Source organism: Orcinus orca, chromosome 13 (genome assembly GCF_937001465.1).
Source record: "Orcinus orca chromosome 13, mOrcOrc1.1, whole genome shotgun sequence".
In the NCBI taxonomy this organism is placed as follows: Eukaryota; Metazoa; Chordata; class Mammalia; order Artiodactyla; family Delphinidae; genus Orcinus; species Orcinus orca.
Window position 1 is genome coordinate 45,030,627 of NC_064571.1, and position 16,890 is coordinate 45,047,516.

The 16,890-nt window shown below is 39.9% G+C and overlaps 1 protein-coding gene and 1 long non-coding RNA gene across 18 annotated transcripts in view; one reads left to right on the plus strand and one right to left on the minus strand.

The window, feature by feature from the left end:
• The window catches only part of LOC117198314 (uncharacterized), a 424,014-nt gene that overhangs the window by 194,978 nt on the left and 212,146 nt on the right, over window positions 1-16,890 (minus strand). The window lies entirely within an intron of this gene.
• The window catches only part of EFEMP1 (EGF containing fibulin extracellular matrix protein 1), a 68,234-nt gene continuing 53,100 nt past the window's right edge, over window positions 1,757-16,890 (plus strand). The window contains exons 1-6 of one of the 11 annotated variants that reach the window (XM_049695962.1): window positions 1,919-2,055; window positions 2,774-2,814; window positions 3,247-3,334; window positions 4,522-4,566; window positions 7,831-7,879; window positions 8,044-8,445. In XM_049695962.1, the coding sequence (XP_049551919.1) occupies window positions 8,088-8,445 (358 nt within the window). In that variant the 5' untranslated portion in view covers window positions 1,919-2,055; window positions 2,774-2,814; window positions 3,247-3,334; ... (1 more) ...; window positions 7,831-7,879; window positions 8,044-8,087. The other 10 variants (XM_033414213.2, XM_033414216.2, XM_033414214.2 and 7 more) reach the window with 10 other exon arrangements.

Below are 16,890 nucleotides of genomic sequence, written 5' to 3' on the forward strand. Positions count from 1 at the left end.
AGGAAGACAGACACAAAAAAGTCCATACTCTAGGATTCCATTTATATGAACTTCTGCTGAGAAATGGCTGCAGGGGACCGAGGGTATAAGCAAGGAGACCAATTAGGAGGCTGTAGTAATTCGCTTGGAAGATGGTGGTGGCTCAAGCCACCGTGGTCATGAACGAAGTGATGAGAAGTGGTTCAGTTCTGGATACAGTTTGAAGATGGAGCCAACAGAGTTTTCTGAAGAATTGAATGCAGGGTGTGTGAGAAAAACAGAAATCAAGGATGACACTGTGATCTTGGATCTGAGCAAATGGAAAGATAAAATTGCTATTCACTGAGATGGTGAAGCAGGTGGGTAGAGCAGGTTGGGAGAGAGGGTGAGAATCAGCAGACCCGTTCAGTTTGAAATAACCATTAGGTGTACAGCTGAAGACAGCAAGTCAGTAGTTGGATGTACAGGAAGAGTTCCAGGCTGAGAATAGAAATTTGGGAGTTTTAACTCACTTTTTCTGGGGAAAGGGCTGAAGATAGGTAAAAAGAATTCAAAAAGTAGAAGAAAATGTCTATACAGATCTTTTACTGTACAAAAGCAAAGATCCAACTTTTTAAAGTCTGGAGGTCATTAATGATTGGGAAAACAAACATTTGAATTTTGGTACCAAAATCTTCAGTACTGTTAGCAAAACCCCATGTACTAAGGTAAGGTTCAGGCTCATGAAGCTCCTCTGATCTTGTCCAATATTGCGTGGCTTGCAGCCAAACTGGCAGCGCTGGCGACCCATTGCATACCCCAGAGATATGGAGAGAGGCTTCCATCTGGCAGTCTCTCTCTCTTGCCCTCCCTGCCATCTCCCTGCCCCTCCTCTGGTCTGCAGGGAAGGGGAAGGAGCTGCTGAGGTCAGAGTGAGTACCTTCAGCTTGTATATTGTCTCATTTGTCTCGTTCATGAAACCGTATTTGCTTCAGAAGGCATGACTCTTAATTTGTTTGGAGGCAAACTCTTAATCTGACTTTAGAGTTAGAGCTTTCAAAGATAACTGCAATCTGTGTGGTAAGATTTGAAGAAGCCAGAAAAAAATATTTTTTTTTCTCGCCAGATTCCTGAAATTCCACCATTAGTGTGAAAGGTGAGAGTGAAATGCCCAAAGTTGAATGACCAGTACTGGAGACTCCCACAAGGGAAGGAGGGGAGAGAAGAAAAGCAGTAGATGAGACAAGGGGCCCATAAAAAACGGGGTTTGAGAGACCAGAGGACAACCCAAGCTCACGATCTTGTGAGTGTGAGTTCTACCTGGGCCATCCCCAAGCCCTCACACATAGTAAGTCACAGATACTGGTGGAATGAATGAATTCTCTTTTTTCTACCTTTGAGGAAGCAGGCACTTCCCCACCCTTCAAAAAGAAAAAAAAGTATCTTAAAGAAAAGGCGAAAGAACCAGTTCTACAAATGGAGTTAATTTACTCTCCTAGGATTCACCTATTGGGGAATAATAATAATAATAATAATAATAATAATAATAATAATAATAATAAGCAGCAATTTCTCAGGACGCTCACAAGCTCTACTAGGAGAGCCTTTTTCCACTCCGCGGCGCACAAGAAATTGCCTGGGAGGCTGGAGCATCACCAAGGCCGATTCAAACCCCAAACGTCACATGCCAAACGTGCCATCTTCTGCCTGGAGTTCCGGCGCGTCTGGGAACAAAGAGTGAGGGGATGGCAGGGGAGGGCAGGCGGGTGGTGGAGAGCCCCTGTAGAAGGGGGCGCAGACCCAGCTGCGCAGCGCGCACTCCCGCCCGGTTCGCAGCCCTCGGCTCAGCCCTTTTGCGCCTCCCTCAGCTCTCTCCTCCGCCCCCCTTCGCCCTCCCCTTTCCCTCCTTTTCTCCTCCTCCTCCTGCCGCCGCCGCGGCCGCTGCCAGACCTCGCCAGTTCAGACCCACGGGGCTGCCCTCCCCTGCTCTCTCTCCTCGCTGCCCGGGCCCGGAGCGCAGAGCGGCCGCGCAGGTAGGAGCCCCGAAGCGGGGGTCACACCAGCTCGCCCAGTGCCCGCGGGGCCGCGCGCCGAGGAGTAAGTGGGGTGACCTGAGGGGTGCAGTGGACCTGAGAACTGCCGCACACTGTGCAGGATCTCTCAGGCAGAGAGGGAGGTGGAGGTGTGTGGTCTAGGAATGCGATCTGTCAGCATGTGCGAGTACGGGGTGACATCTGTTTGGATGGGCATGTGTGTGCGTGCCGACAATCAGCCGACAGGGCTTTGCCCATAAACAAGGTTTTGAAAGTTTCAGGGGGCCAGAGATTTAAGCCGCACCTGGATTCCACAGGAGCTGGTTAGAAACTGGAGCGCTGAGCAGCTCCCCGGGGACGGCTGCCTGATAACATACAGTTGAGAAAAGGGACCTCGCCTTTTCAGGCACCCTGGGGGTGCCTGGCCGGCTGCCCTGAAATTGGTACTTCGGGCCGCTGTGTGGTTGCCCAGTTCCGGCCCTAGGCAGCCCCGATTCTGAAGGTAGCATTTCGGGGACCGAGGGACTGATAAGGCACGAGGGGATGAGACGCTTTGGGCTGCTCCTCTACACAACCTGGGGGTTTTAAACAAAGCTGCGCAAAGAGAACGCCTGGAAATGCCACTTTGAGAGTTTGCGCTGGGGAATGTAAGAAGGAGCTCCGAAGGGCAGGTATTCTATCCTAGGGGAGGAGATTGCTCCCGAGTTTTGTTCTGGTGTTTTGTTTAAAAAAAAAAAAAAAAAAAGAAGTTTGAAGCCAAAGTAATTCATATTTGTTCACAGGTTTTTCTGCTGAGCTGTGCAAGGAACTTAACTAGCTGGAGGTGAGCTTATAGGGAAAGCCTTAACGTTCAAGGGAATATGAGATTTGCTGCCCCACTTCAGCCCTCGGAAAAAAATGAACCGTCTCCTTTGAAATTAATGACACTGTACTCTTTCTCTTTCACTCCCTTTCTCGAGCCTGTTGTGTAGGTGCAGTATAAAATGCACGCTGTATATCTTTTGTATATATTTCAGCGAAGCCGGACAGAGTAAAGTGAAATGTAATTCTGCAGCCGTTTTACAGTCTTTGGTGCCTCGTTTGGCCAAGGGAAGGTTGAGGAGGGGGAGGGGAGATGAGAAAGTAAATTGGAAGTTGGGTATGATGGAGCCTCAGCCTCCTCCGCCTTCGCTATCTTGCTTGTTACTTTACAGCTAAAGTTTTATTTCCCCCACAGCAGATACTAAGGATCGGTTTGTGCTGTGTTTTCTTTGAGATTCACGATGGTGAAAGCCCTTTTCCTAATTATGCTGACTCTGGCGTTGGTCAAGTCACAGGACACCGAAGAAACCATCACGTACACGGTAAGGGGTGATGGAATTTGAGATAAGTGCGGTTCATAGGGATTCTGTGGCACAAGGGAGACTTTATCCACTCCTGCCAGTCTATGTGGGCTGTTCGCTGTGGTGGATAATAAACGTTAGCAAGTTTCATGTTTAAGATTCGTTGTAAATTGCCTGTCCTTTCAAAACTTCACTTAGTGTAGCGAGGTGGATGGACCGAGAGTCTGTCACACAGAGTGAAGTAAGTCAGAAAGAGAAAAACAAATACCGTATGCTAACACATATATATGGGATCTGAAAAAACGGTACTGATGAACCTAGTGGCAGGGCAGGAATAAAGACTCAGACGTAGAGAATGGACTTGGTGGGGGGTGGGTGGGGGCGGGGGAGGAGCTGGGGCGAAGTGAGAGAGTAGCATGGACATATATACACTACGAAATGTAAAATGGATGGCTAGTGGGAAGCTGCTGCTTAGCACAGGGAGATCAGCTGGATGCTTTGTGACGACCTAGAGGGGTGGGATAGGGAGAGTGGGAGGGAGGTCCAAGAGGGAGGGGTTATGAGGAGATATGTATACATATAGCTGATTCACTTTGTTGTACAGCAGAAACCAACACAACATTGTGAAGCAATTATACTCCAATAAAGATATTAAAAATACAACAACAAAAGTTCTCTTAGATCACCATTTGAGACAGGGACCAAAATGCAAAGATTTGTGCAAGGCCAAAAAGGGAAACCCCTTTAAAACAAAACACAAAGTAAGCTACATGTTTCTGACACATTAAACAAATTAATGGGTATAAGTAATTGGAAAACCTGAATTCCTGTATACATGCAGATGAAACCAGAACTCAAGGAGTAAGACAAGTCAAATAGGAATGTTAAACATCACAAAAGCCCATCACCTCATTTGTGCATGTGACTTATGTTCTCATGTAAGTGGACTTTCTTGACTTCATAAAGGCTATTATTCATTTACAGTATAACTGATAACTCATATAAATGCCATTCAGATAGACTACGTGTTACCAGGATGTGATATTTGGCAAAATGGCTTTAAAATGCATTGTATGAAATTTGGTTTTGCATTTTCTAATTAGTATATCTGATATTTCCAAGTAATTTTGATTAGTTAGTTAACTGTATGGATATAACCAATGTTTAATACAATATTGAATATATCATCTAACCCCTCCCACTGCCAGGAATGGATATGGTGAGAACAGAGGGCAGTGCTTACCTCACTTCTGGTGAGTTTGTTTGCACCTCTGTTTTGTGTTTTCTAGTCTTTAATCAGTGTTGTGAGGCAAATGACATTTGTCCTGGATCAGAATATGAAAAACATATTTTTCTGCTTGCTCCCAATTTAAAATTAAGTAATCTCACTCAAAAGAATGTGAAAAATTTTTGAAAATAAAACTCTTAAAAGTGAGCTAATGTCAATTACTGATAATAAACATTATCTCACTTTTTTGATATTATCCCTAGAATGTATTCATCTGGCAAATATTCCTTGTTGTTTAGATCAACTATAAATCAAATGGGGTTTAATATAAATATTTTGTTAACTTAATGGTAAATGTAGTTGCTTCCTCTGCTGAAGATAAATAAAGCAAGATAAATGAATACATGTGTTGTTTATCTTCAAATGAAATTGTTTTGTTATTCAGGCTAAACTTACTACCTTCTTAGGGAGCTAAAATTAAATTAGCTACCCACTTTTATATTCATCTAATAAAAGATTTTATTGCTTTTACAATTGCTTATCTTGTACCCCCTGCCCATTGCTAATCACCTAAATCTTACTCATCTTTAGCAGAGAAAGTTCCCTGTGGATTAAACACTGTAGTTTTAAGACCACTAACTAGGGTTCATCATATTATAACAGGTTTCCCAAATATGACACCCTTTTTGTGCTAAGATTAGAGCTATTCTCTTTTGAATTGTGTATGCCTATTAGTTCATGGCTAAAGGACAAAATGTAGCTATATTTTTAGTAATTCCACTGTGGAGACACTGTCTCCTTTCATCCTCACAGCAAAGTATGAGGTAAGTGACATCCTCTTCCTTCTGCTGATAGTGGAACTGAAGATCAGAGAGGTATCTAACTTGCTTAAGACTACACAGCCAGTAAGTGGTGAAACTAAATTCACTCTAGGCTTGTTTAATAGTAGATCCATATTGAATGTACTGGAACTGAAGACCTAAGGCAAACTGCAAATCTTCTCTATTTAGCATACAGATTTATTCAAGTTCACTGTCATTTTGCCTGGCTTGAAAGATACTTTTCAGAAGGATGGGTTCATATCCACAAGACAGCCTCATATTCTTTCATGTTAAAGATAGGGTCCATTCAGTTATTCACTCATCAAGTATCTGCCGTGTGCATAAGCAATGCTCATCACTATCAAAAGAATTTAAGTTTACTTGCTTACTAAAAAAATTCAGACCTTAACCTTAGGGAATTTACCTTGGGAAAATACTTTTGAAAAGTACAAAGTATTATACATGTTGCTAAAGAAACACAAAAGCAAGGAGGTAATTAATGTTCATACTGGCATATTGAAGGAGGTAGAACTCTGTGCTGGTTCTTGAAGGAAGACTTTGGATTATTCTAGAAAGGCTGAAGAGACACCTGAATCAGAAAAAGTGGCATAATCAAAGGTTAGAAGTGAAAACAGCCAAGTCAAGTCCAGGAGGTGACAACAAGCTAGGTAGTGGGGAGAACCTAGAGATGGCAATAGTGGGAGATGAAAGGTCTACAGGCCACTGTGAGCCCTTAGATGGAGGGGCAACGTAACCAAGAGAGCAAAGAAAGATTGTCATGGAGGCTTGTGTGCAGCATGTAGAGATATGGAGACCACCTAAGGAGACTTGCCTACTCATGAGGCCAGGAAGGCTTACACCAACGTGGGAGAGATAAAAGTGGAAACAAAGTCAGCAGAGCTTGAAGGAAAATAATTGGAAAAGTTGATGTTAAAGTTGTAATCCTGGGTGCTGAGAAAGGTGGTAGTGCCTTGGACAGTGTTGGGGAAACTAGAAAGAATTAGTCTGGGAGATAAAGTGAGTTTAGTTTTCACCCTGTTAAGTCTCAGAAATCAGTAAAATACCTAAACTCATCTCTCTGTCTCCATTCAGCTATATAAGTAAATTTACTATTTACTTACTTGGCTCTTACAAAAGAATTTAAGTTTATTTATTTGTTTACTCTACTTTTGCTCAATCCTTCCTGAAGCCTCTTCCTCAAATCTGCATCTGATCAGATGTTTTCTTGAGCTTAAAATTTCTTCAGAGGCCTCATCACTTATACCAGCATTTCTCAAGAAGCAGCCCATAGATGACTTGTATCAGAATCACCTGAGATGCCTGTTAGGAATTCAGATTCCAGGCCCCCAACCAAACCTACAGAATCAGAACCGTTGGTTGGGCCCAGGAATCTGCATTTTAACAAGCACCAGAATGATTCTTAAGCATAATGGAGCTTGAGATTCACTGACCTTTAAGGTAGAATTCAGTTTCCGTCTATCCCAAAGAAAGGCTTCCCAGGTTTGGCCCTGCCTACCTCTCTAACCTCACTCCACCCACCCAGGAATACTTGTAACTCCTTCCTTCTTTAACAACTCTGCGCCTTTGCTTACGTGGTCCCTTATCCTAGACTCCCCATATCTCTCTGGAAAAAAGTCCTGTAAGGCCCAATTCACTTGTAACTTCGCCCATAAAGCCTTCCCTTACACCCTGTCATGTCCACCCACAGCCCTGGGTAGGGTCCATCATTCCTTCCACAGGTAGACTTGTGTCACGACACCTGACATCTTGCTCCAACTTATCTACCTGTCTGTCTCCTCTTCAGGCCTGTGAGCTGCTTGAGAACAGGAGCAAGGTATTAATCATCTTTGCTTTCCCAGGGACTAGGGTGGTGCCTGGTGTGAGAAGGTACTTGACAGATGGTTCCTTCAGTGAGTGAACTAGAGAGGACCCATAGGAACTAAAGCTAGAAGGCAGGCCATGGTGTGAGAAGGAGGCTCAGGACTCTACTGAATAGGAATGATAAGGAAAGCCATGTCTGGAATGCTCTAAGAGGATTTGGAGAGAGAGAGGAAATTGTCAAGGGCTGAAGAAAAGAACTCAGCTGAATTTTTTTTTTTTTTGGTAAAATTTACAGTGTGGAAGAAGGGGCAAATAAAGCAAAAAAGCAGTCAGAGAGATTGCAGAATATTAGTATTGGGACAGAGAGAAAGGAATTCCAAGAAGATGGTTATGGGCAACTGGACCCAACGCAAATACAACAAAAGAGTTGAGACAGCTGGTGATTGAGAAGGGATCCCTGAAGCGGTCCAGTGCACAGATGTGTCTTTTTAAAATAGCTACAGAATGGTAAACTACACATCTCATCATCTATCTAGGACTCTAGCACAAAGATTGTTGCCATAAGTATGAAGCTTTTAGAGTGACTTCTCAGAGAATGGATACTCAATTAACTGTCTCCTGGCCCCATCTTGATGTTTTCTTCACAGCAATGCACAGATGGATATGAGTGGGATCCTGTAAGACAGCAGTGCAAAGGTGAGCCAACTTTCAAAGACTTCCCATCTGAACGTAGCTCTCTGTCTCCATCTCATATGTCCTTCATGTCCTGCCTGTATTATACCCAAAAGGCATAAGCATATATTTACATGTTGAGTTTCCCCTCTAAGAAGATTCCTGACTTATTTTATTACTGACCACAGATATTGATGAATGTGACATTGTCCCAGACGCTTGCAAAGGTGGAATGAAATGCGTCAACCACTATGGAGGATACCTCTGCCTTCCTAAAACAGCTCAGATTATTGTCAACAATGAACAACCACAGCAAGAAACACCAGCAGCTGAAGGTGCGGGTGCAGCTACAAATGCAGCTGTGACCTCTAGTACAGGCACTGGGGGTGTAGCAGCCAGTGGCATGGCAGCCAGTGGAGCGGTGCCTGGGGGTGGTTTTGTCGCCAGTGCTGCTGCTGAAGTGCAGACTGGCCGAAATAACTTTGTCATCCGGCGGAACCCAGCTGACCCTCAGCGCATTCCCTCCAACCCTTCTCACCGGATCCAGTGTGCAACAGGCTATGAGCAGAGTGAGCATAACGTGTGCCAAGGTAAGCATGACTTTCAATGCTAATGAGAAAGTTCTTGCCCAGGTGCACCTGTGGTGAGGATGACAACAGCTCATACTTACTGAGAGCTTCCCACTCGCCAGACTTTGTGCTAAGTGCTTTGCCTGCATTATCATATTCAATCATCACAATAGTCCTAAAAGGTAGTTGCTGCCAGTACCATCATCATTTTGCAAATGAGGAACTGTGTCTCAGAGAGGTCATCAGTGGTTCTCAACCTTAGCTGCACATATTTAGGGTCACCTGGGAGCCTTTAAAACTTCTCCATGTCCAAGCCACACCCCAGCCCAATTAAATAACAGTCTCTGGGGGGTGGGTTCCAAGAATCAGTATTTTTTTAAAGCTCCCCATGTGGTCCCAGTGTGCAGCCAAGTTTGAGAACTAGGGGTCACACAGGTGGTGAGTACAGAGCCAGCGTTCAAACCCAGACAGATGGGGCCAGAGTCACAGCTGTCAAAAGAAGCAAATTATTCATTTGGAATTTGAAATTGTGCTGTCAAGCTACTCCACAAATGTCCGCCTTTAAGGTCTCAAACTTTCTTTTTATTGAACTTGCCACTGACTTGTTTTCCTCACAGAGGAATAAAGAAATGGGACTTCTGCTTCTCATTACCTTTGAGGGAGTGTCCCCCACTCACATTTATATCTATTTTTAAGCTCTCGTTTGAGCACATTTCGCTTATATCACTTGCACCATGGCACTGTCCGCTTGGGTTTTTCTGTTTATTTTCACAAAGAGTACACATCACTGTGTATTCTAGAAACAGCTGTAGACTCATGCTAGCAAAGTGATAAGAATCTTGGGCTTTGAAGACATGTAGGATATTAACTAACTGGACTGTGCTAAGGGATTTTCTTCCTCTTTGCCTGCTTAGCAAACCCTTTTAGATCTGCCTAGTGTGGCAATAGAAGCTCCAGACTACTTTTTCACTACCAGGGGCTGACTGGGTAAACCCCATAAGACACCATAAGTGCCTGGTACCCCCTGGCCAATGGAAAGGGCCCAGGAGTTCTTACCTTCTACCTGCCTGAATGAGGAAGAGCACCTTCCTCCCTCAACACTGAAGGGTTCAACTGGGGTCACCTAGCTGCTGCATTAAGTGAAAGAAGCAACTGCTGGTCCTCTAGAATGCTGCCCCTTATTCACCAGTGTTGAGTTTTATCTTCTGTATAAAATATAGTAGATTTTAAATGGTTTATAAATGAAGTAAGGAAACCTATCAGGCTCTGACTTTTATTATTTTATATTTTGTGTTCAAATTTTAAGTATCCCACATCAAGAGCTAACCCATGCTGTGATGGTGTCACTTTTCAGAGAACCTATCGTATTAGCATCTGTTTTGTGTTACTGTCATGAGTCAGAATTCCAATATTGATGATGAATGCTTCAGCATCTGCTTGATATTCAGATATTTAATTTAAGGATTATGTCAAAGAGATAACCTCATGAGGTTACTTATATATATAAATAAATAGATATTTACAAATAAATATATATTTATATAAAATATATATGGTGTGTGTATTTGAGTGAATACTGGTTTAAAAATACCTTGAATTTATTTAAAATACCAACTGTTAATTGTGTTATTTAAATATATAATTATACTGGAAGGTTTGGTGGTATTTTTCCTGAAACTGAAAAGTTTTACTGAAATTTTTGAAGTATTGACTTTTACATACTGAATTATTTTTTACACTTCAGATGTAGGTTTTAATGGTACTTAGGAGAAGAAAACTCAGGTAAATGAATGGATCGTTTATCAGAAACTGTCAAAGTAGTTTATGGTCCACCATTGACAGTTGTGGTTGAAAGCAAGAACAATGCCTAGAATCGAATGAAAAATTTCTAGAATAAAACATATTCAGGATTTACAACATGCATTGGTTACAGTAGAAACTGTATAATAAAAAGTGAATAATAAAAATAAAATCCTATTTAATTTTTCTTAAAGATTTAGACTATCTTACAAAGTAAGTTACTTTTAAAATATTTATAATCCTTACTTCTTTGGGAATTTCTTTTTAATTTTAAGCTAAAACTGTTAAATGCTTATGGTAGATGCTAAATACATATTAATTGATTGTGTGCACACAGGGCATTTCCAACCCATACTGTTTTGCATAATTCAAGTAATTTCAAAAATTTGGGATTGGGGGTCTGTATCATTAAAAGTAGGGTTAAAAGTTTTTTGGATGACTTAAGGCTTAAGTTGGATTTCTTCCCACCTCACAATTTTGCAAAGTGCCCATAAATGTGGATTTACTTAATTGTTGATAAAAGGGGGTTATTTCATATGATAACAACAGGATAATCTGTCTAGGGAATCTGACTAACATAAGTCAGGTCACACTTGTGCCCGTTTATTATTGAGCCAATCAAACATGCAGTCCAGTTTCTTCTGATTGCCTGCAGATGTATGACATTCTCATTCCAGGCCAGCAGCACAAAATAATATTTTATAACCAATGTGAAAGTGTGGGGACCTCCGCTTGAAACAATAATGTGCTCCAAGGACCTACATTACTGACATCATTGTGGAGTTTGAGGAGCCTTCTGTTTTAATAAAGATCTCCACTCCCTTTTAAATGTTGCATACTTATGACCAGTAATCCAAACATATTTACCATGGTTGCTGGATCAGAATAAATGAATGCCTGTAGATGGGTCGTGTTTGTATTACAATTATTTCTTTTTCCCACATATATTTTTCAACAGGTACAGTTTATCAGTACATAACTTAAAGCTGACGACATTTTTAATGTAATGGCTGAAATCTGAACTGTGTTTCAGTGTTAAAGTCAGTCGTGCCTTTGAATGCACTATTACCAATCACAGTTGCCACCTAATTTAAATACCACTAGATATTTTTAAATGTATTCTATTTTAGGGACTCCCCTGGCGGTCCAGTGTTTAAGACTCTCAGCTCCCAGTGCAGGGAACGTGGGTTCAATCCCTGGTCGGGAAACTAAGATCCCACATGAAGTGCAGCACAGCCATAAATAGATAAATAAATAAATGTATTCTATTTTATAAATATATTTTTAACCAGCTTTCCATGTTTTAACATTTAGTGAAAACATGATCCTTTAAATTTTATTCATCTATTTGTCCAGAGTTTTTCAATTTTGTGCAAAACCAAGGGGTTTAAAATATAACATCCAAATATCAATTCACAGTAAGCAGTTTTTCTCAGGTAATTTTTGCCAACTGAGCGTGATACTGGGGAGGCCATTCACACTGAGAATTTCAAAGACAGGTCCCACCTTTGGCAGCTATCGCATTACATGAAGATCATTTCAGTGTTACATACCTGGAGTCATGTAAAAATTAAGTTTTAGAAATTATTCATTTCTCCATGAAATATTATCTACCTCAAAGACAACAGATATTCATCTGCTCCAAAAGGAAGTTGGATCTTTAGTGCATAGTCACTATGTTATCTTCTTCAAGGGATGTGGAGTTAGAAATCACTAGTTCAAGCTGAGAAAGAATTTTTTTTATCATATATAAGTTTCCAAGAGCCCCATTCTTGTAGGAAAAAAATATCATTTGGGAACTGGCAAATAAGGGAAAGCATCAATTGCCCAATTCAAAGGAATTTGTTCACTTAATTGAACTTTCAAAAAATTAAATGTAGAATATTTTGCATAGCTGGCAATTAAGTCATTACTAACCTCATGCAGGTTTTACAAGTATCATTACTAACTTGCTAAAGAAACCATACCATCAAAAAATGAACTTGATACAAACGTCTAATGAAGCTGATTGTGGAGCCAATTCCAGAGTGCAATACCTGGCTTGTGTTATATAAGGTATAACTGAGAGATGTGAAAGCATACCCTAGAGTTTCCAACCATCCCTGTCTACCCAAGATTTTCCTGGTTTGAAAACTTAATGTCCCACATCGCTGGAAATGCCTCAGTCCTGGGGAAATGGCATTGTGGATCACCCTAGCAAACCCCCAATAACCAAATGTCCTGCACATCACAGCCAACAGTGAAAAAACGAATGGTAGAGCCACTTTTTCAGGTTAAGGCATTGTTTGTCCAGTAAAACTGTTTTTTCAATTTGTTTTGAACTTTGAAAAGCCATGTTTCATTGATCTTTATGTACCTGGACAGAGCCTTTCTTTGCAGTTATCAGGATCCCGCCAGTTTGTCAGTTTCCACATTGTTCTAGATTGCATGTGTAGGATACCTATACATTAGCACCTACATACTTAGATACATGTCATACCATAGTTAGCTCGTCTTTCCTCATTTCCACTGGGAAAAATTTTACCACTCAGCTAAATTAAATACCATACTTCAATTATAAAGTTTTATTTGCCAAAATTTTTTTTTTCAATTTTCAATTGTATTTTCAATGATTTTATTTGATTTGTATTATTATTACCTATGACACAGGAGCAACTAAAAAGCTAAAAAGGAAAAACTGTTGCCTTTTGGAAAGCCTAAAGGAATGAAAAAATTACACTCAGGGTTAAAAAGCTCTAAGCTCTTGGGGACCATCTATTATCCTCCTCACGTTTCTTTATAAACATAAGGATAACTAAAATACTATTTTGAAAAGGAAAAATGTTATTATCTATACATCTACTTTAAAAAAGAGAAACTTGAACTAACATGTACAGATTCTCAGATGCTAGGGATGTCTCTCTTCGGCTTCTTTCATTTGAAACTTAAATGATCACATATCCAAAAGGGGATTTATAAACTATAGTGTAATCAAGTAGCTTAGCATACTTGGCATTGTCATTACCAAACAACTTTCAAACACTACCCTTTTGCTGATCCTCACTAATGTCATTAGGGTCTCTGTTTTCTCCTGTTAGTTTTGTGAGGAAACGCCTAATTTTTGTTACATGTAATTATACAGCCCAGCGAAGAGCTTTGAGCTCAGAAAATAGATATTTTGCAAAAGGAAGACTATAATTGAGTAAATTATGATATTAACAGAAAAGAAATATTTCAAGCACAAAGTAAAATGGGTATTAACTTACTACTAGTTCATTGTGTTTACTTGTTAATTACCTTTGAGTATCTGAAAATTCTCTAAGGCCATATAAATGGATAGGAGTTGAGTTTATAGGGAAAACTTAATTACTTTTAAAATAAACTGATGCAGTGTAATTGCATTGATTTCCTCCTGAAAAATCTAGCATTGTTTCATAATTTACTTTTCCAAACACTGTAGTCATAAAATTTCAGTTAATTTAAGACTCATTTTTAATATACATTTTATAGATAATATGTATATCTGATTCATGCATAGTCAGAAAATTCTTTAAAATTCCTTCATAAAAATTGAGTGACAATTATTTGAGGTGGAAGGATGGAAGAGGTCAATATGATCACTCTTCTGCAACAGAAGACTAAGTTGTATAACTGTTTAACTCAATGATTTTCAAAGTGTGGTCCCCAGATCAGAAACATTAGCATTATCCTGTAACTTATTAGAAATGCAAAATCTTGGGCCCCATCAGACCTACTGAATTGGAAACTCTGGGGATGGGGCTCAGCAATTTGTGTTTTAATAATTCTATAATTTTGATCCCTGCTGAAGTTTGAGAACCAATGGCCTAACTTAATCTTAACTTCAGGAAGCTGCATTCAGTTATAAAAACGAGAGGGCAAGGTCAGAATACTTTACGTGGGATATGGGAAGTAATGAAGAGAAAACATCTAAAATATACATTCTACTTATAGGACAGAATAATATTTCCATTTCATTTCTCTCACCTATCTTGTTGTCATCACCAGTGCTCTCATCCCTAAATATTATTGGCCGTGAGTCCTGGTTAGGTCTATATCCCCAAACCAAGGACACATATGTGCAATCTAGAGGAAAAGGGGACATTTTAACCAGAAAACAAGAGATCTTGCACCTGTCTATAAAACCTGCAAGTGTAAAATGCTGTAACTGCCCTTAAATTGTCAGTAAGTGAAACTTGCAGTTATGTTTTGGCTATGGTAAGGATTGGTGCTGTGATACCCCTACCTTCTATAGGCATCCCCCTTATACTCAAGGCACAAACATTGTTGTTTGGAGGTTCAGTTCATGTAGAGTTGTGAAAGAGGAGGAGGTTGACTCTGATTTTGGCCTTAAAGTGTGTTTTGGTTACCAAAGTGATAGGAGATCCTTCCAATATCTGATGCACAGCTGACATCTCCTTTAGATTCTGTGAATATCATCAAATATTAGAAGAGTATTCACATAAGTATCTTCTGTTCAATTTAAACTTTATCACAGATTTACTTCCCATCAAAGACAAGAAGACTCTTGTTAAAACTAGTTAACACAATCTGTAGAATGAACTTTCCTCTCCCCATAGAAGCAAAAAGAAGCAGATTAGACTAGAATTGCAAGCCTGGGTAACTTCAGGAATGTGCACTGGTACTGACTCATTATTTCTTTCTCCAGCAGAAAATTTTAAACTATAGTCTCTGAAATCAACAAATTGCCCCATTTGTAAGGATTGCCTTTGCACTTGTTGAATTATTGGCACAATTTTATTCTTTGAAACCAAAGAGTAAACAAAATTTGCCCCAAATGTGTTTGATTTTGCACGAAGGTACAAATAAGTAATTCATGCCACATCTGAAATTCATTACCATGCTTCTTTTTCCAGGAGGTAACTGCAAATTGCACACTCAAAAATAAAACTGATCAAGAAAACTGCATTCAAATATTGGCAGAAGAAAACAGCTGTCATTGCAAGCATTTAGCCACAATTGCAGGCTTGTAGCTTGAACCTAAATGATTTGTAAACATTTAATAAAGATGAAGTGAAGGAATGACATGAAAGGAAGGCTGAGTGCCAGGATACTGGCAGCAGCATGAACAGCTTATTGCTGTCAATTTCAAATAACCTTTTCAAATTAAAAGGAGGGATAGAGAATGAATCAATGTTATGTAAATGTGTACAAAATGACTTAAAAACTTGAGATATTCAGCTAACTCAACTCAACTAACTTGAACTACCTTTGAAATAATTGTACATCCATACTAGTCAAGGGTAACCAGGCAATATCACAAGTGAAACTGATCAAACAGAATGCAAAACCATTCAGTTAATGTTCAATAAAATCCAATCAAATTTTAAGAACCACTTTCTGTTGTAAGGCACTTTGATAGAATAAAAGTAGAAGGAAGGAGTGGCCATTGTCCTCCGGGAACTGACCATCATTAACCCATGAATTATAAAATAACAATAAAAGAAGCAAAATATATAGCTCAGGAAATTTAACACACGGGACATCACAGGAAGTACATAATGAATTGCCAAAAGTAGTAGCAAAACCAATATGTGATACAGGTATGCTTACAATTTATTAAAATCCACATTTAGACAGAAAAAAGAACATGTCCCCAGAAATGTGGTCAAGAACAAAAGCCTGGTTCCTCCCTGGAATGGAACATTTAGAAGAGAATGATGAGGGGAAGTTGAGAGGTCTGATGAGGAAATTAAGATCCGAAGAGCGAGGGAAGTAACCATCTTATAGCCAAGCAGAAAAAGCGAAAAGCTTTGGGTCCATGTTCCTTCTACCCAAGAGTGGTTTCCCAGGAGAGTCCCCCAGAAGCAGGGTGCTGCTGATAGGAATGCTAATGAGGTAAGGGATAGGGGTACGTGGAGGAAAACAAAATTTGATAGTACATGTGATGCTGAAGCACTGCAGAGCAAACGTCTATGACTAGTACTCCATCCTCAGTAACTCTCCCCAACAAAATACTAATGTGTTCCTCCAGCCCTGTCTCAGTATCTTCCCAAACTGTGTCCCATTTTACTTATTATTGAAAAGGCACAAAGCAAATGTTTCGTGTTTGTGTGTGCGTGTTTGAATAAATGAATGGTTTTTAATCATCAGAGAATTCAGGCTTAAAGTTTACTTGACTTCTAAAACCATCCTTGAAAATGAGCAATTATGTACCATATGTGTATAAGGTGTATTTCCCAACTCTATATGTATCAAACTTCTTATTAATAATGGAGGGTGGGAGGGAGCTCAAGAGGGTAGGGATTTGGGGATATATGTATACATACAGCTGATTCAACTTATTGTACAGCAGAATCTAACACAACATTGTAAAGCAATTATACTCCAAAAAAGATGTAAAAAAAAGAAGATAAAAAACAATAATGGAGGTCTTAAATATCTAGTTCCCATCTTAAGCTTAAGCCACTTGAAAGAAGGAACTATGAAGTCTATTCTTTATATTGTGGATTGTTAGGTTTTTAACAAACATTGGTGAATAAATAAGTTGCTGTTATTCCTAAAGCAAGACTAGTAATTAGAAATACTAGAATTCTTTTAACTTTCTGACAAGACATTTAACCAGTGAATGCATCTCTATATCAAATATATCCTTCCTCAGAAATCTCATGGTGAATAATGAAAATACAGTTGGGTTGGGGAAATGTT